The sequence below is a fragment of the Bos taurus genome, chromosome X (assembly GCF_002263795.3).
Source record: "Bos taurus isolate L1 Dominette 01449 registration number 42190680 breed Hereford chromosome X, ARS-UCD2.0, whole genome shotgun sequence".
NCBI lineage: Eukaryota > Metazoa > Chordata > Mammalia > Artiodactyla > Bovidae > Bos > Bos taurus.
This window is the reverse complement of record NC_037357.1, coordinates 118,411,994-118,436,993: the sequence shown is the minus strand read 5'-3', so window position 1 is coordinate 118,436,993 and position 25,000 is coordinate 118,411,994. Positions and strand designations below refer to the sequence as shown.

Here is a 25,000-nt window from a genome sequence, read left to right as displayed (position 1 = left end):
ACGACTGAGGCAACTTAGCACACACGCCCAGGGCAGGTGGTAACATGTATTGTGGAGAAAAATGTAGCTGTGTAAGGAGGAAAGGACTGAGGCAACTGGGGTTGCTAATCTCTATAGGATTGTTAGGGAAGTTCTCAATATTGAGAAGAGACCAGAAGAATATGAGCAGTGAGCCATGCAGGTAGGTGGAGGAAAAGCATGCCATGCATATGGGACAGCAAGTGTGAAGGGCCTGAGATAAGAGCTTGCTGGACACGTCTAAGGAATTGGAAGGAGCTGGTGTGGCAGGAGATGAGTGAACAGTGGGGAGAGTGGTAACAGGGTAGGCAGTAGGGGGATACCAACTGTGAGGGGCCATACAGACCATTGTGAGGACTTTGACTTCAATTCTGGGAAACTATTGAGGAGTTCTGAGCAGAGGAATGCAGAGGAATGCCATGATTTGACTTTAAGCAAACTATTTTGACACTGTGGTCCAGGCAAAAGACCTGGTGGCTTGACTAACAAGATAGTAGGAGAGCTTATGAGAAGTGGTTAGATTCTAGATGCAATTTTTAAGCCAGAACTGATAGAATTTGTTATTCAGATCGTTGTTTACCTTATGTTATTATATACAGTGAATGGCAGAGGGATTCCTTCCTGTAGTCATTGATTCTGAATTGGATTCTAATACATTTAGATTACTCACCGAAAAATAAGTAATTTTAAGGTAAATATTAATAATTGCATAGACTCCTTACCCAAATCACTGGTTCTTCCTAAACACAGACTTAATGGCCAACTCTTGTGCCATACAAAAGACACAAACCATGTTCTGCAGAACCACCCTACCCCACCCAACACAAGAGGCTTCAGGTTTTTGAGGGGAAAATGACTTGTGTTCCACTTTAAGTTCACAGTCTAGCTGATGAAGTAAAATTCCTGGACACAGAGACACACCACAGACTCCTACTCCTACTGAGAGATCCCTGAAAGTCATGAGAATCACAGCTGGAACAAACCATTGTCTCAGATGGGTGTGTGTTCATGCATATACAGGTGTGTTGAAGGGATGGCAGGAAGTAATTAACAACTGCTATACTAATTTTAGTCTAAACATGTACATAAGTGGTTAGAAAAGGCAAAGCTGAGATGATTGCACAGAAAAGGTGAAATGTAAGCTAGGACTGGAAGGATTGGTAGGCTACGAATAGCTGGAGGTGCAGAAGCAAAAGACATTGTTGAGTTTCTTCTGTGCCTTCTCGTACCCTTTCGCTAGACAGTATTATTTAGTGATGCTCTATTAGGAAAACCAGCCTTAGGAAGCTGTGTCATTTCTACTCTGAAGCAGTAAGTTGAAGTTCAGCCTTTAGAGTAAACTAATCTTTGGTTTGATTAGCTACCCCAGTTTAGTGGTGTTAGACTCTGCTCTTCTTTTTGGATCATTATAGAACAAAGAAAATCTTCTTGGGCAAATCTTTTTTTTTTTTTAAATAATTTATTAGTTTGGGATCACAAAATGTAGAGAAGACACGAAGCAATGCCTGTGACCCCTTGGCTGAAATGTCTCTTCCAGAGACACTTTTTGGGCATTCTTTCACATCCTAACAGCTGTAGAGTATAGTATCTGACCACGTGGGAAACTTGAACAGACACCCTTTAAGTCATGGGGGTCACTTCCAATTAAGTCTTCCAGCTTACTTCTGCCAATATTGCAACTGCATTGGTTGTTCAACTGTTCATGTCTTTAAAATCTCACGAACCAATAGGCTGCAGACCAATGATGGCCTGCACAGCCCTTAGAACTGCCTACACTGACTAATGCCCCTCAGCTATACCCGATCTGCTTGTGGCACCTGCATGGCAGCCCCTGGGGGGCCCCCACATCCTAGGGTGGCGATGGAGGAAGGGCAGGCCAGGCCAAGCATGAAGAATAAACAGTCAATTTTATTGGGCTCAGACTAGGAATCCATGAAGCTTCAGGACCTCTGTGAATTTGTTAGTTTTCTTCTCAATGTTCTTTTCAGCCTGCTTCCATAGCCTCGTGAGCTGCTGCTTTTTCTGATAGTGGATCTTGGCTTTCCCCTTTCTCTTCTCCTCCAGTGTGGCCGTTAACCACCTGGTACTTCCAGCCAACCTCATGAGCCAGGCGCCCTAGGTAGGCAAACTTCCAAGTAAGCTTCAGACACAACTTTGAGGGCAGTAGGAACCACCATCTGCTTTCTTGTCATAGGGTCATGGGATCCCATCAAATACCTTGAGGTGCTCCAGAGCATCCTGGCCCTGCTTGGTCTTGGGGGGAAGCATGCCTTGCACAGTCTGCCAGAAGATGCGGCTGGGGTTTGGAAGTGCCACAGGAGGGGTTGGTGTTCATCCCCCTGGGGAGAAAACCCAGGTACTTCAACTTACTTCTGTGGCAATTGCCAGAAATATTGATGCCCTCACAGCACACGACCACAGCCTTCTAGCCCAGAAGCACCTGCTTGGCCACAATGGCCTCCGGGCAGCCCAGGAGATGGCCTCGGCCATTGAGCGCCAGGACCTGCCCTTCCACCATCTTTGGTAGCCACCTGGAAAGGAGGGCAAATTTTGAAATTAAGAACATAGTGGCAGTGTGGTCCATATCCTGTCCTTTGTTTTTATTCTTACACTTGTCCTTCGACCAGTCTTCCCTCCCAGCCTCTCTGTTTGCACTCAGCTCTCCTATAACTCCATACATGTATTTCTAAAATTACCAAGTTATGTAAAATCACAACCAGATGCTTTATGGAAAAGACACATGGGTTAGAAACCCACCAAAATTTCATCAATGACTCAAACAAGAATATCAGTTCAGTTCAGTCGCTCATTCGTGTCCGACTCTTTGCAACCCCATGAATCTCAGCACACCCGGCCTCCCTGTATATCACCAACTCCCGGAGTTCACTCAAAGTCACGTCCATCAAATCAGTGATGCCATCCAGCCATCTCATCCTCTGTCGTCCCCTTCTCCTCCTGCCCCCAATCCCTCCCAGCATCAGGGTCTTTTCCAGTGAGTCAACTCTGCCCACGAGGTGGCCAAAGTATTGGAGTTTCACCTTTAGCATCATTCCTTCCAAAGAACACCCAGGACTGATCTCCTTTAGAATGGACTGGTTGGATCTCCTTGCAGTCCAAGGGACTCTCAAGAGTCTTCTCCAACACCACAGTTCAAAAGCATCAATTCTTCGGTGCTCAGCTTTCTTCACAGTCCAACTCTCATATCTGTACGTGACCACCGGAAAAACCATAGCCTTGACTAGATGGACCTTTGTTGGAAAGGTAATGTCTCTGCTTTTGAATATGCTGTCTAGGTTGGTCATAACTTTCCTTCTAGGGAGTAAACATCTTTTAATTTCATGGCTGCATTCACCATCTGCAGTGATTTTGGAGTCCAAGAAAATAAAATCTGTCACTGCTTCTACTTTTTCCCCTTCTATTTGCCATGAGGTGATGGGACCAGATGCCATGATCTTCGTTTTCTGAATGTTGAGCTTTAAGCCAACTTTTTCACTTTCCACTTTCACTTTCATCAAGAGGCTTTTTAGTTCCTCTTCACTTTCTGCCATAAGGGTGGTGTCATCTGCATATCTGAGGTTATTGATATTTCTCCCAGCAATCTTGATTCCAGCTTGTGCTTCTTCCAGTCCAGCGTTTCTCATGACGTATTCTGCATATAAGTTTAATAAGCAGGGTGACAATATACAGTCTTGATGTACTCCTTTTCCCATTTGGAACCCGTCTGTTGTTCCAAGTCCAGTTCTAACTATTGCTTCTTGACCTGCATATAGGTTTCTCAAGAGGCAGGTCAGGTGGTCTGGTATTCCCATCTCTTTCAGAATTTTCCACAGTTTATTGTGATCCACAGTTTATTGTGTCAAAGGCTTTGGCATAGTCAATAAAGCAGAAATAGATGTTTTCTGGAACTCTCTTGCTTTTTCCATGATCCAGCAGACGTTGGCAATTTGATCTCTGGTTCCTCTGCCTTTTCTAAAACCAGCTTGAACATCTGGAGGTTCACGGTTCACATGTTGCTGAAGCCTGGCTTGGAGAATTTTGAGCATTACTTTACTAGCATGTGAGATGAGTGCAATTGTGCGGTAGTTTGAGCATTCTTTGGCATTGCCTTTCTTTGGGATTGGAATGAAAACTGACCTTTTCAACTCCTGTCGACACCTGAGTTTTCCAAATTTGCTGGCATATTGAGTGCAGCACTTTCACAGCATCATCTTTCAGGATTTGAAATAGCTCCACTGGAATGCCATCACCTCCACTAGCTTTGTTCATAGTGATGCTTTCTAAACCCCACTTGGCTTCACATTCCAGGATGTCTGGCTCTAGGTGAGTGATCACGCCATCATGATTATCTTAGTCATGAAGATCTTTTTTGTATAGTTCTTCTGTGTATTCTTGCCACCTCTTCTTAATATCTTCTGCTTCTGTTAGGTCCATACCATTTCTGTCCTTTATCGAGCCCATCTTTGCATGAAATGTTCCCTTGGTATCTCTAATTTTCTTGAAGAGATCTCTAGTCTTTCCCATTCTGTTGTTTTCCTCTATTTATTTGCATCGATCGCTGAGGAAGGCATTCCTATCTCTCCTTGCTATTCTTTGGAACTCTGCATTCAGATGCTTATATCTTTCCTTTTCTCCTTTGCTTTTCGATTCTCTTCTTTTCACAGCTATATGTAAGGCCTCCCCAGACAGCCCCATTTTGCTTTTTTGCATTTCTTTTCCATGGGGATAGTCTTGATCCCTGTCTCCTGTACAATGTCACGAACCTCAGTCCATAGTTCATCAGGCACGCTATCTATCAGATCTAGGCCCTTAAATCTATCTCTCACTTCCACTGTATAATCATAAGGGGTTTGATTTAGGTCATACCTGAATGGTCTAGTGGTTTTCCCTACTTTCTTCAATTTAAAGTCTGATTTTGGCAATAAGGAATTCATGATCTGAGCCACAGTCAGCTCCTGGTCTTGTTTTTGCTGACTGTGTAGAGCTTCTCCATCTTTGGCTGCAAAGAATATAATCTATCTGATTTCAGTGTTGACCATCTGGTGATGTCCATGTGTAGAGTATTCTCTTGAGTTCTTGGAAGAGGGTGTTTGCTATGACCAGTGTGTTCTTTTGGCAAAACTCTATTAGCCTTTGCCCTGCTTCATTCCATATTCCAAGGCCAAATTTGCCTGTTACTCCAGGTGTTTCTTGACTGCCTACTTTTGCATTCCTGTCCCCTCTAATGAAAAGGACATCTTTTTTGGGTGTTACTTCTAAAAGGTCTTGTAGGTCTTCATAGAACCATTCAACTTCAGCTTCTTCAGCATTACTGGTTGGGGCATAGACTTGGATTACCATGATATTGAATGGTTTGCCTTGGAAAAGAACAGAGATCATTCTGTCGTTTTTGAGACTGCATCCAAGTACTGCATTTCGGACTGTTTTGTTGACCATGATGGCTACTCCATTTCTTCTGAGGGATTCCTGCCCACAGTAGTAGATATAAGGGTCATCTGAATTAAATTCACCCATTCCAGTCCATTTCAGTTCGCTGATTCCTAGAATGTTGATGTTCACTCTTGCCATCTCCTGTTTGACCACTCTGAATTTGCCTTGATTCTTGGACCTGACATTCCAGGTTCCTATGCAATATTGCTGTTCCCAGCATTAGACCTTGCTTCTATCACCAGTCACATCCACAACTGGGTATTGTTTTTACTTTGGCTCTATCCCTTCATTCTTTTTGGAGTTATTTCTCCACTGATCTCCAGTAGCATATTGGGCACCTACTGACCTGGGGAGTTCCTCTTTCAGTACCCTATCATTTTGCCTTTTCACACTGTTCATGGGGTTCTCAAGGCAAGAATACTGAAGTGGTTTGCCATTCCCTTCTCCAGTGGACCACGTTCTGTCAGATCGGTCTCTCCACCATGACCTGCCCGTCTTGGGTGGCCCCACAGGCATGGCCTAGTTTCATTGAGTTAGACAAGGCTGTGGTCCTAGTGTGATTAGATTGACTAGTTTTCTGTGATTATGGTTTCAGTGTGTCTGCCCTCTGATGCCTCTCGCAACACCTACTATCTTACTTGGGTTTCTCTTACCTTGGACGTGGGGTATCTCTTCGTGGCTGCTCCAGCATAGCGCAGCCACTGCTCCTGCAAAGCGCAGCCACTGCTCCTTACCTTGCACGAGGGGTATCTCCTCATGGCCGCCCCTCCTGACCTTGAACGTGGAGTAGCTCCTCTTGGCCCTGCTGTGCCTGCACAATGACCGCTCCTTGGATGTGGGGATATAGGAACCTAATGAAAACAGTGGTGTGATGTTACATATCTTGAATAGCTAAGAAATATGTAAGTACTACAATAAATACAGCATTTTACCTTGCAAAAGACTTGAAGTTTGCTTGTGAAAGTGAACATCAGAAAGGTTGCAGCTCATAAGTCATGGTGAAGTGGTAGAAGGAAGGTTATCTGAAATTGGAAGGAAAATTATACAAACACCAGATGTGGGTTAGTGTAGCTTATTACACACTCAGTGAACAGGGGTAGCTGGTCAGTGTTTGAGGGGTGTATGTATATGTGTGTTACATATATTCCTCTGTGGCTTGATTCATCTGGATGCAGTTTTCTGCATTTACCTAATGTTTCTTACAGACAGAATCCTGTAGAAGCAGACATAAAATTCATGTTATGTTCACAGTATTTCCTGATGTATCAATGGCATTGGAATTCTCATTTTCAAAGTAAGCATTGTAGTGGAACCAACTGTACCTTGATGATTAACTAGCACCTTAAGTTCCCCCTACTTTATTATTATTTTCTCATTTTCATATTGTGAAAAAGTATTCTTATTTTTATAAAGACCAATTGGAGCATCTGTCAACCAAACGGTTACTGAATATTGTCTCTTCTCCATGCTGCTTGTCTGGTGTGTAGCAAGTAAAAAAGGTTTTGAAGCCATGGTTTCTGCCCTTAAACAGCTTCAATATAAGGAACCAACCAGAGAGATTAGAAATAAAATGAAAGTTCTTAAAAAGTAACAGTATATTATAGAATTAATACATCAGTGCTAAAGAGATATGGTAAACTAAGGCTCCTTAGAAGATAAAAATTTTCTATCTAGATCTTAAAGTTACAAACATATATTAGAGAAGTAAGGTTATCCCCTTACTAGAAAAGATATGGGAATCCCGAAGGTGTTTTTTATTTTTTCTCTCTCTCTCTGTTTTTCATTCTCATGCTGCAGCCCCCAAGTAATCTTATGTTGGCAACAAAAGCTGCAGTGGTAGTCACCAAGAGCCAAAACACTCAACTCACATGTGCCTTCTTAAGAAAGGAAGGAAAGAAGTACAGACCCAGCTTTCTGGCTATCGGCTGGGAACTAAAAAGTACCAGGGAGATCACAGACAAAGACAGCTTCAGGGAAGGTGACCTCATAAAGTTTTTGTTAAACTTTGGGTCTCATACCCTAATCTGGAAGGAAAGGATCTGAGCCTAATCAGCATATCAAAAACTTTGAGAACTGAAGTAAAAGACCACAGCCCAGATTGACTTCTGGGTGGAGTATACATGGGACAAATATAACAAGTACTGCCACAGTTTTGAAAGGTGAACTGAGATCAGGCCCACAGTCCAGAGAAAGTGGGCTGGAATCCATAACCCAAACCTAATGAAGTCAGTTGCCTGCTAAAACAAATTCATCAACTGTTGTCCATAGAATTTAAGTAACACCCATAGATTCACGCTACTCAGAATGTCCAAAATTCAGTTCAGAACTACCTGGTAGAAGAAGAAAAAGCACAACTTGCATGGGGTGGGGCGGGGCAGGGGTCAGAAATCCAAAGTCAAGATTGAAATGATGCTGTTAGAGTTATATGACAGAAGAAATTGATGTAAAAAAGAGCCAAATAAATATATTAGAACCAAAAAATATAACCAAAGTTTAAAAATTCATTGAGTAGGCTCAATAGCAGAATGGAGATGACACAGGAAACAGCCAGTGAACTTGAAAATAGATCAGTACAAATTATCCAGTCTAAAGGAGAGGTAGAAAATGACAAAGGGGTTAGGCAGAACAGAGCCTCCGGGACCTGTGAGACAATAATACAGTCTAACATTCATATCATTGGAATCCAAAAAAGGAGGAGAAGCACCAGGCTGAAAAAAAATATTTGAAGAAATAATGTGAACCTTTCCCAAGTTTGACAAAAGACAAACTGACAGATGCAGAAAGCTCCATGAATCCCAATCAGGGTAAACCCTAAGAAATTCACTCTGGAACACATCATAATCTAACTCTGTGTGTGTGTGTGTTGGAGGGGGCAAAAGTTTTAAAAACAATCAGAAAAATGATGTTTTGTAAGAGAAAATGTACTTCCCAGGTGTCTCAGTGGTAGAGTGTTTGACTGCCTGCCAATGCAGGAGACATGGATTCTATCCCTGGGTTGGGAATATCCTCTGGAGGAGGAAATATTAACCCACTCTAGTATTCTTGTCCGGAGAAGGCAATGGCACCCCACTCCAGTATTCTTGCCTGGCAAATCCCATGGACGGAGGAGCCTGGTAGGCTGCACTCTATGGGGTTGCGAAGAGTCGGACACGACTGAGCGATTTCACTTTCACTTTTCACTTGCATGCATTGGAGAAGGAAATGGCAACCCACTCCAGTGTTCTTGCCTGGAGAATCCCAGGGACGGGGGAGCCTGGTGGGCTGCCGTCTATGGGGTCGCACAGAGTCAGGCACGACTGAAGTAACTTAGCAGTAGCAGTATTCTTGTCTGAAAAATCCCATGGACGGAGGAGCCTGGTGAGCTACAGTCTACAGGGTCACAAAGCATGCATAAGGGAAAATGATTCAAATGATGACATATTTCTTATCAGAAACAATGTGGAGGCCAGAGGAAGTAGTACAGTGTTTTTAAAGTGCTAAAAGATTATCAACTCACTGTTTTAATCTGCTGCTGCTGCTGCTAAGTCGCTTCAGTCGTGTCCAACTCTGTGCGACCCCATGGACTGCAGCCTACTAGGTGTCTCCGTCCATGGGATTCTCCAGGCAAGAACACTGGAGTGGGTTGCCATTTCCTTCTCTAATGCATGAAAATGGAAAGTGAAAGTGAAGTTGTTCAGTCGTGTCCGACTCTTAGCGACCCCATGGACTGCAGCCCACCAGGCTCCTCCATCCATGGGATTTTCCAGGCAACAGTACTGGAGTGTTTAATCTAGCCCCCCCAAAATCTTTTGGAGTGAAGGTAAAAAGAAGACATTTTCTGATGAGGGAAAGGTAAGAGAATTCATTGTCAGCAGACCTACTCTGAAAGAATTGTTGTACTAAGTTACTCAGACAGAAGGGACATGATACTGGAAAGATACCTAGAACGTCAAGAATGAAAGAAAAGGGCTTCCCTGGTGGCTCAGCAATAAAGAATCCGGCTGCCAATGCAGGAGACACAGGTTCAGTCCCTGATCTGGGAAGATCTCACATGCCATGGTGCAACTAAACCTGTGTGCCATAACCATCTAGCTTGTGCTCTTGAGCCTCTGAGCCACAGCTACTGAGCCCATGTGCTGCAGCTACTGAAGCCCACATGCCATAGAGCCTGTGCTCTGCAACAAGAGAAGCAACTGCAGTAAGAAGCCCAAGCACTGCAACTGAATAGTAGCCCCCATAGTAACAAAGACCCAGCACAGCCAAAAATAAATAATTAATTAAAAAGAAAAAAGAAGGAAGGAAAAGGAAATGGTAAATATAATAACTATTTTTCTTGAGTTACTTGAAATATTTTTGATAGGTGAAAGCAAAAATTATAGCATTTTCTACCAGTTTTCAGTGTGTGTAGGTCTAATTTATGAGACAACTACAACATCAAAGGAAGGAGGGAAAAGGGACCTATGTGGGTTTTTACGTGGTAAATTTTTACCATGTATTACATTTACATGGTAAATTTTTAATTCTAAAGTATATATATTGTCATCCTTAATGATGAACTTTACAAAAAGATGTTGTCAAAACCACAATTAATTAAATAATAAAAAGATGTTTGAATAACCCCAAAGACGGCAGGAAATAGAAAAGAGAAAGGAAAAGTAGAACAAATAATAAAATAGTACACCCAAATCCAAACATATCAATAACTGCATTAAATGCAAATGTTCTAAATGTGTTTATACCAATTAAAAGAAATTATCAGAATGTATTTTTTAATGATGCAAGTATTATAAAATGTCTTCAAGAAACTAACTTCAAATATAATGGTATAGATAGGTTAAGGGAGAAAATGGCAAAAGATATACCATGCAAACACCAATGAAAAGAAAGAGTGGCTGTGTTAAAAGCAGAAAATTAGACTTCAGAGCAAAGAAAATTACTCATAATAAAGAGGGATTTTACATAATGATAAAAGAGCTAATTCACTAAGACGAGAAAACAACCCAAAATCGTATGTACCTAACAACAGTGCCTCAAAATGGTGGCACCTGAAGCAAAAGCTGGCAGAACTGAAAGGAGAAACAGACAATCCATAATTATACGTGGCAACTTTTAACACTCCTCTTTCAGTAATTGATAGAAATACTGGACAAAAAATCAGCAAGGATATAGAAGAACTGTCAACCAATGGGATTTAATTGATATATACAGAACACTCCACCTGTCGATAGCATGATCAAGATTCTTTTCAAGTGTACATGGAACATTCAACAAGATAGACTATATGATAGACTATATTCTGCATTATAAAAACAACCTTAATGAATTTAAAATAATTGAAATCATACAGAGTATATTCTGTAGCCATAATGGAATTAAACTAGAAGTCATTAAGAGAAAAGTAACCAGAAACTCTTTAAGTTCTTGGAAATTAAGCAACACACTTCTAAATAACCCAACGGTCAAAAAAAGGTCCCAAGGAAAATTAGAAAATATTTTGAACCAAGTGAAAATGCAAATGCAACATATCAAACAATGATTGAGACAGTGTATATACTATGGTGCCTATTGTAATGCAGAGTAGACCAATTACCAATATTTATGCATCATAGACACACAAAATCTGTAAAATACTCAAGTAGTAAGTGTCAAGGGATTGTTTATTGACCCATTGGTAATATAAGTGTGTTCATTTGGCAGTTAACTATTAAATAATCATGCTGTCAGAATCGGGTGAGGTTCAAAGGGGAAAAGTAAAAAACTGTATAGTAGGATGATGCACTTAGAGGGAAATTGATAGCATTAAATGTTTGTATTAGAGGAAAAGAAAGGTATCAAATCAATAATGTGAGTTTCCACTTTCAGAAATTTTTTTGAAAAGCAGAGCAAAATAAGCCCAAAATAAACAGAAGAAAAGAGATAGTGAAGATATATTAGTTAAACTGAAAGAATAGAGAAAATCAGTGAAACAAAAACATGAATATTTGAAAATATCTATAAAATTGATAAGCACCTAGCAAGGCTGACAGATTTTAAAAAAGTAAAGATACAAATTGGCACTATCCAGAATACTAGGCCTCCACAGATTTTAAAAGGATCAGGGAATACTAAACATATTTGACAGTTTAAGAGTAGTGGACCAATTCCTCAAAAATCGGAAACTATAAGAATTCATCCAAGATGAAATGGATTACCTCAATAGTCCTATATTTGTTAAAGGAAGTAAATTCATAATTGAAAAAAAATTAAGTTGGAGGAATCAATAATCAATTGTAAGACTTAAAGCTACAGATATGAACAGTGTAAAATTGGCAAATGGATAGAAACCTAGACCCACAGAATAGATAGACTCAAACAAGTTTGGCCAATCGATTTTTAACAGCGATTCAAAAGAATTTAATGAAGAATGAATAGCCCTTTCAACATGTAATGTTGGAAAAAGTTGGACATTCACATTCAGAAAAAATAAACTTTGAGCTAAAATCTTATACAAATATTAGCAAAGTATATCATGGCTCTAAGTGCAAAACTATAAACTTTAAGAAGTAGTACATAAGAGAAAATCTTCATGACCTCAGATTAGGTGAAGAATTCTTAAACATGAGATAAAAATGATCAATTTAAAAAAGGAAAAATCACTTGAACTTCATCAAAATAAAAACTTACTCGAAAAGACACTATTAAGGGATAGAAATGACAAGTCATAAACTTGGAAGAAATGTTTACAAATCACATATCCAACAAGGGACCTGTGTCTAGTATATATATAAAGAACTCTCAAAACTCAGTTAAAAGAAAACCACTCCAATTTAAAAATAAACAAAAGACTTAAATGGATTCTTTACCACAGAGAACATAAGGATGACAAATAAGAATGTGAAAAGTTGTTTCATTATTAGCATCAGGGAAATACAAATTGAAACCTTGACAAGATAGCATTCCATACTCACTGGAATGGTTAAAATACAAAATACTGACAGTACCAAGTGCTTGTGAAGACGTGGAACAACAGGAAGCTTCATGCTTACTTTGCTGGTGGAAATGTAAAATGGTGCTGCCAGTCTGAAAAACAGTTTGTTTCTCATAAAGATCAATATATACTTTCTGTATGACCTAGGAATCCTCTTGGGTATTTACCCTAGAGAAATGAAAAATTATAACCATGTAAAAATCTGTGCAGAAATGTTTCTAAGGAACTGAATTCATAATAGCCCCAAACTGGAAACAACTCCCAACACACTTCAGTGGATGAATGAATAAAGTGTCGTGCTTTCATACCATGGAGTATTACTTAGCAATAAAAAGGATAAGATTACTGATAACATAGAGCAACTTGGATGGGTCTCAAAGCTATTATGCTGTGTGAAAAAAAGCTAGACTCAAAAGACCATATAGTGTTTAATTCCATTTAAGTGGCATTGTTGAAATTTCAGAACTGTAATGATGGAGAACCAGTAGTTGTCGTGGATTAGAGAATGGTCTGAATACAAATGGGCAACAAAAGGCAGTTTTGGAACTGTTGTGTATCCTAGTTGTCATGGATGTTACATGTGTTAAAAAATAATAGAACTATACCATATATACTCTCCCAAATTAATCTCACTGTGAAATTTTTTAAAGTAAAAATGAAAGAAAAATTTCTGTGGCCTGGTGATAACATATAACTCTACTTCGAGGATGTTGTTGTTTAGTTGGTAAGTTTTCCGACTCTGCAACCCCATGAACCGTAGCCCACAAGTCTTCTCTGTCCATGGGATTTTTCAGGCAAGAATACTGGAGTGAGTTGCCATTTCCTTTTCTAGGGAATCTTCCCTAGCCAGGATCAAATCAGCGTCTCCTGTTGGCAGGCAGATTCTATACCACTGAGCCACTAGGGAAGCCCAGGGATTGAACCTGTGTTTCCTGCATTGGCAGGCGAATTTATTTACCACTTCAAGAATAAATCTTTTCAAATACAGGGATATATGTGGAGACATAGAACTAAGGGAGCTCCTTTTACACAAGTTAAATGAATTAAATATCTGGCATTGAGGTTACATGACAATAAGTCCCAACTCCTGCCACCTTGTAAACACAGTTCACATAAATATAATAGATATATTATTGAGAGCCCCTGCAACGCTTTTTGTCAAGGAATCTACACAAGGAGAAAATATCAAGCTATGACAAAAATCTCTTTTGAGGAACAAGACATTAATATTCTCATTTTGCTAAAGTAAAAACAAAGGAAGGTCTTTCCTAAGCCCAGCTTTTGGGATGGGATAGATTTGGGAGTGGCAGGCCATATGCGAGTTCTAACTATTTAAATTATAAAGTAAAGCCTTGAAAACATGACAAAGTTTTGAATAGGAAATTCTGGATTTTAGAGCAGCATGTTTTTTGTTTTTAAAAACAATGGTAGGGGACTTCCCTGGTGGTCCAGTGGTTAAGAATACACCTTGCAATGCAAGCAATGCAGTTCTATCCCTGATCAGGGAACTAAGATACCACATGCCTCAGAGCAAGTAGACCCTCGTGCTATAACTGCTGAGCCCCGCAAGCTCTGGAGCCCATGTACCACAACTAAGACCTGATGCAAACAACTAAATATTTTTTAACGTAATCATTAAAAACGATGATCGACCTCAGGAAGCTCTATTTTCTTTCGAGCAGTATAGGCATGTATTTGCTTATAGTTACCATTCTTCTGTCTTGTTTATTGAGGGATACATAGCTTCATGGAGAGCTGGTTTGTTTTCTCTTCATCTCCCCATTGCCAGTGTTCTGGAACCCCTTTCATGAACATGCCCTTCCTGTCAGGTAAAGGTAATCATTTAAAAACAAACAGACCACAAAAAGAAGAGCATCGATTCGAAATTTTTGTAGTAATTGAAAATGTAAATTAGTTTCAATCATGTTCCTTTTGTTCTCCTGGGGTGAAATTACTGGTTAAGGTTATCTTACTTTCACAACTCTTAAACAGTGTTTCTGAGTGAGGTGGAATAGATTATGGTGTAGTCATATTGGTGGGCAGGACCTTCTACAGGCCTGTGCATGACTGAATGCTCCAGCTGCCTCCAGACTTCTGCCCACTTAATGCCAACTTTAAAGGGGGACAGTATTCCAATAAACATGCTTTCTTTTCTTTTATTTTATTTTATAATGGTTGTGATTTACACTGTTCCATATCCCTGGTGGCTCAGATGGTAAAGAATCTGTCTGCAGTGCATGAGACCCAGGTTCAGTCCTTGTGTCGAGAACATCCCTTGGAGAAGGGAATGGCAACCGACTCCAGTATTGTCTGGAGAATCCAATGGAAGAGGAGCCTGGTACGCTACAGTCCATGGGGTCGCAAAGAGTCGTCACGACTGAGGCGACTTAGCATACACGCGTATTAGGCTTAGCAAATCCATATCTGTATCTTCAGCTGATGATATATGAATTGGCCCTTTTCATTTCTTCACAAAACTAATGGGCCTATTTGGAGAACCTAGGACTCTAGCTCCTACATTCTGCATATACATCCTGGGATTTTATTAGCATTAAAAAGAGTTTGAAATTGTATTCTATGGGTGAGGGCCCTGACCTTATTCAAAGATACCGCTGGAGTATTTCTACTTTTATCTGTTTTATTTATGAGATTGCTCTGTTAAAGTTCATGTATAACAATAGTTCAATTGCTGAGAAAATGTTGGTAAACCACTCACCTGGGCAGATGAAATTCACAAATAATGAGAACTTAAATTTTTAACCAGTCATCTCCACTTCCCATCCAAGTCTTTAGTATTGCTTAAAAAAAATTTGCCTGATTTAATGCTTTATTTACTTGATATTGGAACAGTGTTTATTGAATACCTACTATATGCCAGTACTATATTTCAGGAAGATGTGTTACTTTTTCTCACTTTACTGGTTGAAAAACTGCTGAGAAGTGAACTGGCCCAAAGCCAGAAAGGGGAAGAACAAGGAAGTGAACCAACTGCATCTGAATAATTGAGCACCACAGTGTGTATATCGGCGGTGACTCAAGTAACATAGGTGAGTGTTGACAAATGATTTGAGAGAAACAGACCTGCTGGAGTTCAAATCAAGATACTTCTGTTACAGTCTTCAAGGATTACAGAACAAGTGGAGTCAGCAGGAATGCAGAAGAAAGAAGATACTTTTTCATATCAGTGCCGCCTGCTCAGGACGCAGAAGATGCAGGTGTAACGTAGGTTTAGGAAGGTTCATTATTAATCCTTGAAGTTTCTGTGCAAACCCCAGATAGAGTATGATAAAGCATGTGAGTTAAGACAGAAAAACAGTAGAATACCGTCTCAGTCTGTTGCATCTGGGATGAAGCCAATCCCAGGAACCTGAGGACAGTTTTTAAAGGAGGAGAGAGGACATGAGTGGGATATATTATCAAAGGACACCCCATGATTTGAGACCTAGGTGTATAGAGCCTGGATAGGATTTTTGTTTCTGTTTTTCTCATTTTACCAGATATAATTTCCTAGATTACAAATCTTTTTCTTTAAGTTACAAGAAATTACTAGTTTCCTTCCTTTTAGGAGAAAGTAGTCAAGAGAGAACACATCGATGACTATGCATTTTGTTCCTAGGAAAGTCCATTAGCCAATTTGTGCTTTGCTTGTTTTAACACCTCTGTATGGAATGGTTTGGTTTCCTGTTGTAAGTAGAAGGTGGCCTAGATAAGCTTTCAGTAGAAAAGACCAGGTCTTGAATACAAGCAAGCCTAGTTTCTAATTAAACAAATGTCTAAGACTGTAATTTCTAATGCAGTGTAGAAAGAAAGGGCAAAGAGCAGCCAAACTAGTTTTTATTGGCTCTGTTTTTGTGGTTCTAATATAATTCTGGCAAGTTGGAAGAATTTAGAAGAGGAATTAGTGAATTACATGTGCATGTATATTAATACTCCCTTTGTTACTTTTTTTTCATTGTCAAAATTAATTTACTGACATTTGAAAAGTATAACTATAGTGACTTGTTACTGAATAGGTTCTTGTACAAAACATCAAAAACAAAATCATAAGACATCTACCATGTGTTTTTTGGATGTGTAATGAGTTTCAGTACCTAAATTAGCTACCTGAAATTTCCTATAGAAATTCCAAACCATATCAGTAAAAGAATTACTTCTTATCTTGTATTTTGATAATGGGTGGTTAGCATGGGGAGTCTATGGCCTTAAAGCCTAATGGCCATGTTAGATGTAAGATATATGGATTTATTTCATTGACTAAGACAACTAGAACAGCATCATGACCAAACATAGTCTGACCAGTTGAACTGAATAGTAACAAGAAGTGAATCTTAACTAATGAACTAGGAGAACAAGGAGGGCATAAATGTTAAGTCTGTTTATACCCAATGTATTTCTCTCTTCTATGGTGGCATCAATTATAAGACATACCACTGATATAGTAACAGCATTTCAGAGGAAAAGAAAATTTTTAGCAAAGACAACAATTCATAAGACAAATCTTTGTTTCAGAAACATTCAAAGTGATTAGAGGTGTCTTAGAATCAAGCAAGAGTGTTATTGAGTATAACACTTAAATGATAACTAAGGCAAACTGAGTGCTTACCATGTGTCAGACTATACACTTGTGCTATGCTAAGTCACTTCATTCGTGTCCAACTCTGCAACCCTATGGACCATAGCCCGCCAGGCTTCTTTGTCCATGGGATTCTCCAGGCAAGAATATGGGAATGGGTTGCCATGCCTTCCTCCAGGGAATCTTCCAAACCCAGGGATCAAACCCATGTCTTTTATATCCCCTGCATTGGCAGGCAGGTCCTTTACCAGTAGTGCCACCACTTGTGCCAGATACTTAATATTCATTATTCAATTTAATCCTCACAATAGTCGCATGGGTCTTTTACAGATGAAGAAACTGAGGCTTGGAGAGGTTGCTCATCCTGGGACTTTACCTCCAATAAATGTCACAGCCAGGATTTGAAGGAGAGAGCCTGTCAGACTCCAGAATCCACACTGTTAACCACTGTTGGGTGCATTTACTGTTTATCATTAAAAGCTGTGGTACATATACACAATGGAGTATTACTCAGCCATTAAAAAGAATACATTTGAATCAGTTCTAATGAGATGGATGAATCTGGAACCTATTATACAGAGTGAAGTAAGCCAGAAAGAAAAACACCAATACAGTATACTAACGCATATATATGGAATTTAGAAAGATGGTAACATAACCCTGTGTACAAGACAGCGAAAGAGACACTGATGTATAGATCAGTCTTATGGACTCTGTGGGAGAGGGAGAGGGTGGGGAGATTTGGGAGAATAGCATTGAAACATGTATAATATCATGTATGAAACAAGTCGCCAGTCCAGGTTCGATACACGATACTGGATGCTTGGGGCTGGTGCACTGGGACGACCCAGAGGGAGGGTATGGGGAGGGAGGAGGGAGGAGGGTTCAGGATGGGGAACACAGGTATACCTGTGGCGGATTCATTTCGATATTTGGCAAAACTAATACAATATTGTAAAGTTTAAAAATAAAATAAAATTTAAAAATAAAAAAAAAGAAAGAAAAATTGAAAGTAGTCAGCGAAGTTCTTTCCAAAATCTGCCTCTTTGACTTCCGTTAAAGTAGTAACTGACCTCCAACAATAACAAACAAAACAAAAAGCACTCCACCCTTTCTTGAATATTCCTCAGCATCATTTTTTAAGTTTACTGATATGTGAGCCTGTGATATTCTGTGACTATCATTTTAAAACTGCATTCATAGCTACAATTTCTGTCTTCTAATAGCTTATAAGGTATATAACCTCATTATAGGCTTATATACAGAGACAGTAGAAGAAAAGACTATCAAGATACATTAAGGGCTTTTTGTAGCTAAATTCAACCGCCAAAAAAGATGTAAAGCAAACATATGCTACTGTTTGAGGCACTGTTGTCATCCTTGTTTTACAGATAAGGAGGTGGAGAGTATAGTTTTCGATGCCTTGCCCAAGATCACATATCTGCTAAATGTTAGAGGCAGAATTTGAACCCATACTGGTTCCAGAGTCTGTGCTGTTAACAACCACACCATACTTGCCTTATCTCGTATTTTCACATTTAACAGCTTACAGTGCCTTGGCTTTACTTAGAACTTTTCTTCTAAAGAACTTATGTTTTTGGTGTCTTCATCCTCCCTATGCCAGGATCTTGGGAGTCCTGAGGTATTTATGATAAGATGTCTATCCTCAAGGAGATTACAGTACTTTAAACAGAACTACTGGGATTTCCCTGGCAGTCTAGTGGTTAAGAGTTCACTTTCCCATGCAGGAGGCAGGGGTTTGATCTCTGGTGGGGCACTCAGATCCCACATGCCTCAGGGCCAAAACACCAAAGCATCAAACAGAAGCAGTGTTGTAACAAATTCAATAAAGACTTTTAAAATGATGCACATCAAAAAAATTTAAAAATAAACAGAACTGCTATAAGTTGTAAAGAGATTAAAAGCAAGGAAATACTTTATCCTATTTCAGCCTATAGGAGAGATAGAAATCAAGTCTTCATTTTTTTACAGTGATTGGTACTGAAATCTTACCACCCTTCCTTTTTTAAAAATTTGCTTACATAATCAGTGACTTTTACTTAGAATCATAAGAGTATATTGTTTGGCCTTGGCTTTTGAATGAAGTTCACAAAATTAAAAAGGAGAAAAAAATGTCAAGTTCTTACAGGTGCCTACTTGGTTTACTTCAGGAAGCTTCCCAAAGGCAAGTGTTCATAGCTAAGAAAAAGTTAAAAGACTCACTACCAGTTAGTTAGCGCTCACTGTATGTCAGGTAGTGTACTAAATGTTTCACACATATTATGTCATGTAATCCTGGTAACAGTGCTTTAATGGGGTGCATCCGCCCCATCTTCATTTCTCCGAGCCTCAGTTTTTCAATTTGTAAAACAGAAAAGGAAAGCTTCTTTATGTTCTAAAAGGAATTTCTAAACCCATAAAAATTTTTTCTTAAGTGCGTGCACAGAGATCTGTGTGGAACATAAACTTTTAAGAACTTAGATTTTTATATCTTTCTGCTCAAAGGTACATTTTCTGAAAGGTGCATCTTAGAATGAAGGAGAGCAAAAATTAGAAAATTAAATTGACACAGTTAGACTTTAGGTTCCCAGTTCAACCATGATACATGTTGGAAAACTTTTGACTTGGCTTGGTCAGTTTCTCCTTGCAGTCTGCACCTCCAGCCCCCAAGCCAGTGCCCTTTGCTTTTGGCCCTGTGCTCCTGCCACTTTTACTCATAGTGGGCTGTGCCCTAAACATGGCATCACTGTAGCCTAACAGTGTGAGTGAGGTACCAGGTGCTTATAATACACTGCTTCTCTGGTGCACTGAGTATTTCAGGTTGAAAACTAGCCACAAAAGAACTGATTAACACACAGAATGACATTGTTGAAAGTGTATGAATGAAAAGTGGCATATGACAAAGATCAAGGGGCTTGGACATTGAAAACCTGGGAACAAGTCTTGGCTCTGCCCCTTACTAGCTGCATGACCTAGGGCAAGTCCCATAACCTATTTGAGTCTCAGCTTCCTTATCTGTAAAATGAGGATAATCAGAATGGCTTGTTTATTTATTGAAGATCAAATGGGAGAAAGCATAATGCTTGGGAGATGGAGCTGAAAACTGAAAAGTGTCAAACGCATATTAATACATCATGCTAAACTTCTTCAACCCTCTCCTTTAGCACAGTGATTTAACACATTGATAACATCTGGGAAATCTCTGTTCACTTTAAATAGCATGCACATATAGACTTTAAAATTGTACCTCAGATAATCCTATACCAGCATTTCAGGCAAAGATTTAAGATGCCATTTGGCAATAAAAAATATTGATTCTAGTCACAAACTGTCACTCTAATTTTGACTCCACTGGTTTTTCTAAGAGGTTTGCAAACTGGCCATTAGTGCTCCGTTCACTGACCAGATCTGGGATCATGAACAGGTGACTTCACCTTTGATGAGCTCTGTCAAATAAGGACAACAATTTTAACTTCCCACCTACCTGACAACTTTTGTGAGGACTGAATACTTTGAAAAGCCTAACATTATTATATAAATGCAAGGGACGCAAATTTTAAAATGAGTATAATCATCTGAGACCTCTGTAATGTAAGAATTTAAACACTCAAATAATTCTGTTAGGAAATGCAAGGTAAACATGCCATTTAAAAGTTACAGAGAGCAGCTACTGTGAGAAGCAGGTAGATAAATGGAAATATCCACATTTGACTGCAATGTAGTGTTGGAAAAGTCACACCCACACCAGGCTATAAGCTCCTGTGATCTTATCCTATTTCCCTTTCTCTGATGTAGCCTTAGCAGCTGGAATAGTATCTGGCCTATTTTAGATGCTCAATTTGTTGAATGAATGCACAGCAGTCTTTCTTATGTGCTTGGTGGGTAGTGGTGTGAAGGGAGGCTGACTTTGGCTTGGCTTGGATCAGCTATGACAGCCTTCTCCTGTCTTGTCCATCTGAGGCAGAACTTGTTCTGAGATGTCACCAAAGCCAGAGTACACCTTAACAGCCTGGTCAGATTACAGTTAAGTTTTTGTCCTAAATGCTGCATCACTTTATTTACAGTAGCCATGTGCATTTATTTTATTTTAGTAGCTGTTGATATTGCTCATCATAGACCCTTTGGTGCCAGTTAATAAGAATATTAGAAAGCTGACCAAACATTCTAGATTTCAGTTTTGCCAAATTTTTGTGGATGGGTTGGGAAGTGGTAGAGAATATTTATTTTAGCCAGATTAGATATATTTGGGTGAATGTGCCAGGGAAAGAAAGTCAAAGTAGTTTTCAGTTCAGTTTAAATCTAGAAAGAAACCCTAGAAAACTCATTAATCTAGGAAACCCTTTTATCCAAATAAGATTTCATGCAGAATTCCCAACTATAAAAAAGATGAGATTTTTATAGCTTATAACTTATTTTTCAGTGAGAACACCAGCTAATATGTTGGGATCTTACACGTCTTAAAATTTGGGAGGTAGTACATGTGAATACACCTGTCTTGAATTTTTTACAGTGAATATATAATCAGTGAAATCAGAATCAAACATTTGGAGAACCCTCCAAGGCACATGAATTGAACATACTTGAAAAACACTGATCTTGCCCTACTCATTCTTACTATAGATATGGAGGTTGAAACTATAATATTCAGAACCTCATTCTGTCTCCTCATTTTGCTTCTTGGTGTGGTGATGTTAGTAACGTGAATGAATCTGAACAAAGTTAACTACCTCAATACTTCCAGATATCAAGGGTTTCTCTTACTTACATAAATGTTTCTAGGCCATTTTATAGCTCTGGTGAAATCCAAAGTGACTTACCAACCTTATTTTTATATTATTATTTCTTCTAGTTAGAAATTTATATTTACATTTCTCATTGTGATGTTAATACATGATTATATGTAGCATGGGGGCTAATTGAAATCTTTTGGGTTTTTTGTGGGGCTTTTTTGGCATGATGTTAACCTTGAAATACAGCATTTAAAAAAGGAAAACTTCTGAAGAGAGGGCAATAAATTCAAGGTAGAATCCTAAAATTGTCCTCAGTCCCAGTGAAGACAACATGACCAATATTTGGGTATTTCAACATCTGTAGCATTAAAGCCAGCCCTATCTCCTAAGATGGAAATTGCCATGTGCAGAATGACTTGATAGAAAATGGTGTACATTCTATATAATCTTCTAACAGCAGAATGCGACCAGTGGCACTTCCCTAAAAAAAAATAAATTACCCGAAATTTGCAGCACATTCATATTCAATTTCATCACAGCAGATGCTCATTAGTATGTTGTTATTAATTGGTATTCACTTTAGGTTTTGTTTAAAACGAAGATAATAATTAGGTTTTAATTACTGCATCATTCGTTGGGGGGGGGTGTCTGTGGGGAGAGGCAAAGAGTGAAATGCCTCTTGAAGCATTGAAATAGTTCCTGATGCTTATTCAGCACCGTGTGCTGCCAAAGACTTTGAAAAATAACTTCATCTTCACCAAAAAATAGGACTAGGATTATAAAATGAAGAAATTGCTGTCTGTGTGGCTTTTTTAAAATAAGCCCATCGTTATCAAGAACTCACTGTAAATTGTCTACTTGATGGACATACTGAATCAGATGATAATGTGCACTACTATTCTTTCTAATCAAATTACTAAAAAGACTTCTTGGAAAAGTAACCCTCACAAGCAGCTGATTAATGAAGTGGTGGCAATGTTTTGTATTAGAACTAATTGAAGTAATCCAAATAAGTTATTTCTGTAGCCTATGGAAATAATTTCCTTTGCAAAGAAGTACATTGGAGTTGGCAAACCAGTATTTTTTCACCCTCTCTTGTTCTATATTTACAGAAAAAGCATAAATAATGCAAATAAAATGGGCAGAAAACCAATTTGGGTGACAGAAAAAACAGCATATCTCAATCTTTTCAAGATTAATCTTGATACTAATCAAGACTAATAATTTATATAAGACATAAAGGTGTGTAGAAATTGAAGGATACTGAAATTTTAAAGGCATATCTTAACTAAAACAGTAGAAATAGCAGTTTAATGCGTCCATTAAAAGGGGGTGTTCATAGTTCGAGTTTAAACATATTCCTTATAAACTTTCTAGAGCACCTATTGAGGGCATGGCATTGGGTTTTGCAACTGTGTAGAAATTCAAACCCTCCAGAAGCTGCGCTCTAGTTGGGAAAGTACGGAATATGTCATTTATTAGTGACTACAGGGTGTGCCATTCATAGTGCTCGTGCTTTCCATATGCTCGTGTGTTATATTTTTTTAATTTTTATTGGATTATAGTTGATTTGCAATGTTACTTTCAGGTGCACAGAAAGTGAATCAGTTATACATATATCCACTTCATTTTTTCTAAGATTCTTTTCCCACATAGGTCATTACAGAGTATTGAGTAGAGTTCCCTGTGCTCTACAGCAGGTTCTTATTATGTGTCTATTTTATATATAGTTATGTATGTGTGTGTGTGTGTGTGTGTGTGTGTGAGAGAGAGAGAGAGAGATAGATGGAATATTACTCACCCTTAAAAAAGAATGAAATGATGCCATTTACAGCAACATGGATGGACCTAGAGGTTTTCATATTGAATGAAGTAAGTCAGACACAGAAAGATGAATATCATATATCACTTATATGTGGAATCTTTTTTTTTAAGGGTACAAATGAACATTATTAACAAAACAAGTAATAGAAGTAGAGTCATGATATAGAAAATAAATGTATAGTTAACCAGGGTTTGGGGGGTGGGAATAAATTGGGAGATTGCTACATATATACTAATTCATTATCTTTACAGCATTCCTGAGAGGTTTATTTTTCTCATTTTTACAGATGAAGAAATTGAGGTATGAATAGGTTAATTAAGCATTGTGTCCAAGGTCACCCAATCCTTTAAGTGGCAGAACTTAATTTGAGACCAAATACAGTCTGACCCCAGAGCCAGTCTGCCATGGGGTAGATATACACAGGAAACATTAGAAATCATTTCCAAGACTAGTGTCATTAGCCCATATGTTGAGGCTCAGTGAGAGGTGGGAGACAGGTTCCATGAATCCCTTCCTTCTACAAACCTTCCTTGAGGGCCAACCACAAGCCTGGCTCTGGCCTGGGTCCCCACAGTGGAGAGGGGTTACACACGGTCCATGCCCTTAGGAGCTCACATCCTTGGAGGCATGAGGGTGATCGCACTGGTGAGGACTGCTGGAGTGTGTTCTCTATGCTGGAGGGTATGGTGAACCATGGGGCTCCAGAGGAGAGGTGACTGGGTTTGTGGGCAAACTGAAGCATGGAGGCACAAAGGCTTCTCAGAAACTGCAGCGACTTTGAGGTCTGCCAAGGTAGGTAAAAACCTAGTGGATCGAGTGGATCTTTAGGCAAAGCTGGAAGGATGGGACTGAAAGGGAAGGCAGAATTGCTTGGGCCAGGGAACAGAGGAGGAAGGGAACACATGGCCTGCCCTCCTGGAACAGAAGGTAGGAAGAAGTGGGGCAGGTCTGTGGTCAGGCTGGCATTTGAGGGGCACAATTACTTTTGCCCCAAGCTAATACTGCAAAGGTGTGTACAAGTATGTAGGTAGCAGCACCATTCAGTAGCCAAAAAGCTGGAAACCACTTAAATGCCTTTCATCTGTAGAATGGCTAAATAGATTATGGTATATTCATTCAGTGAAATACTTTATGTCAATGAGAATAAACAAATTTCCACTACCTGCAACAACATGGATGAATTATCTCACAAATATAATATTGACCACAAGAAACCAAAGGGAGAAGAATGCAAACTATAAGATTATATTCACATAAAGGTGTGTGTGTTTATGTGTGTGTGTAAGGCAAATCTATTATTATCTTTAGGAAGAAGATGGGGAATAATGGGAGGAGAACAAGGGCGGGCTTCTGGGAGGCTGGTAAAGTTCTATTTCTTCTGGGTGCTGATCACAGAGATATGTTAACTTTGTGCATCAAGCCATACACTCGTTATTTGTGCACTTGGGTAGATTACAGTTTAACAAAAAACCAAAATGTGA

At 39.2% G+C, this 25,000-nt stretch overlaps 1 protein-coding gene and 1 pseudogene across 6 annotated transcripts in view; one reads left to right on the top strand and one right to left on the bottom strand.

The window, feature by feature from the left end:
* The window catches only part of POLA1 (DNA polymerase alpha 1, catalytic subunit), a 295,127-nt gene that overhangs the window by 199,694 nt on the left and 70,433 nt on the right, over nt 1-25,000 (top strand). The window contains exons 36-37 of one of the 6 annotated variants that reach the window (XM_005228359.5): nt 15,283-15,438; nt 17,295-17,382. The exons of 4 other annotated variants lie outside the window; for them this stretch is intronic. In XM_005228359.5, coding sequence (XP_005228416.1) covers nt 15,283-15,393 — 111 coding nt within the window. In that variant the 3' untranslated portion in view covers nt 15,394-15,438; nt 17,295-17,382. Of the gene's footprint in view, nt 1-15,282; nt 15,439-17,294; nt 17,801-25,000 lie in introns of those variants that run through there. One more of the 6 variants, XM_005228360.5, reaches the window with a different exon arrangement.
* Nucleotides 1,854-2,652, bottom strand: LOC100296181 (large ribosomal subunit protein uL13-like; annotated as a pseudogene).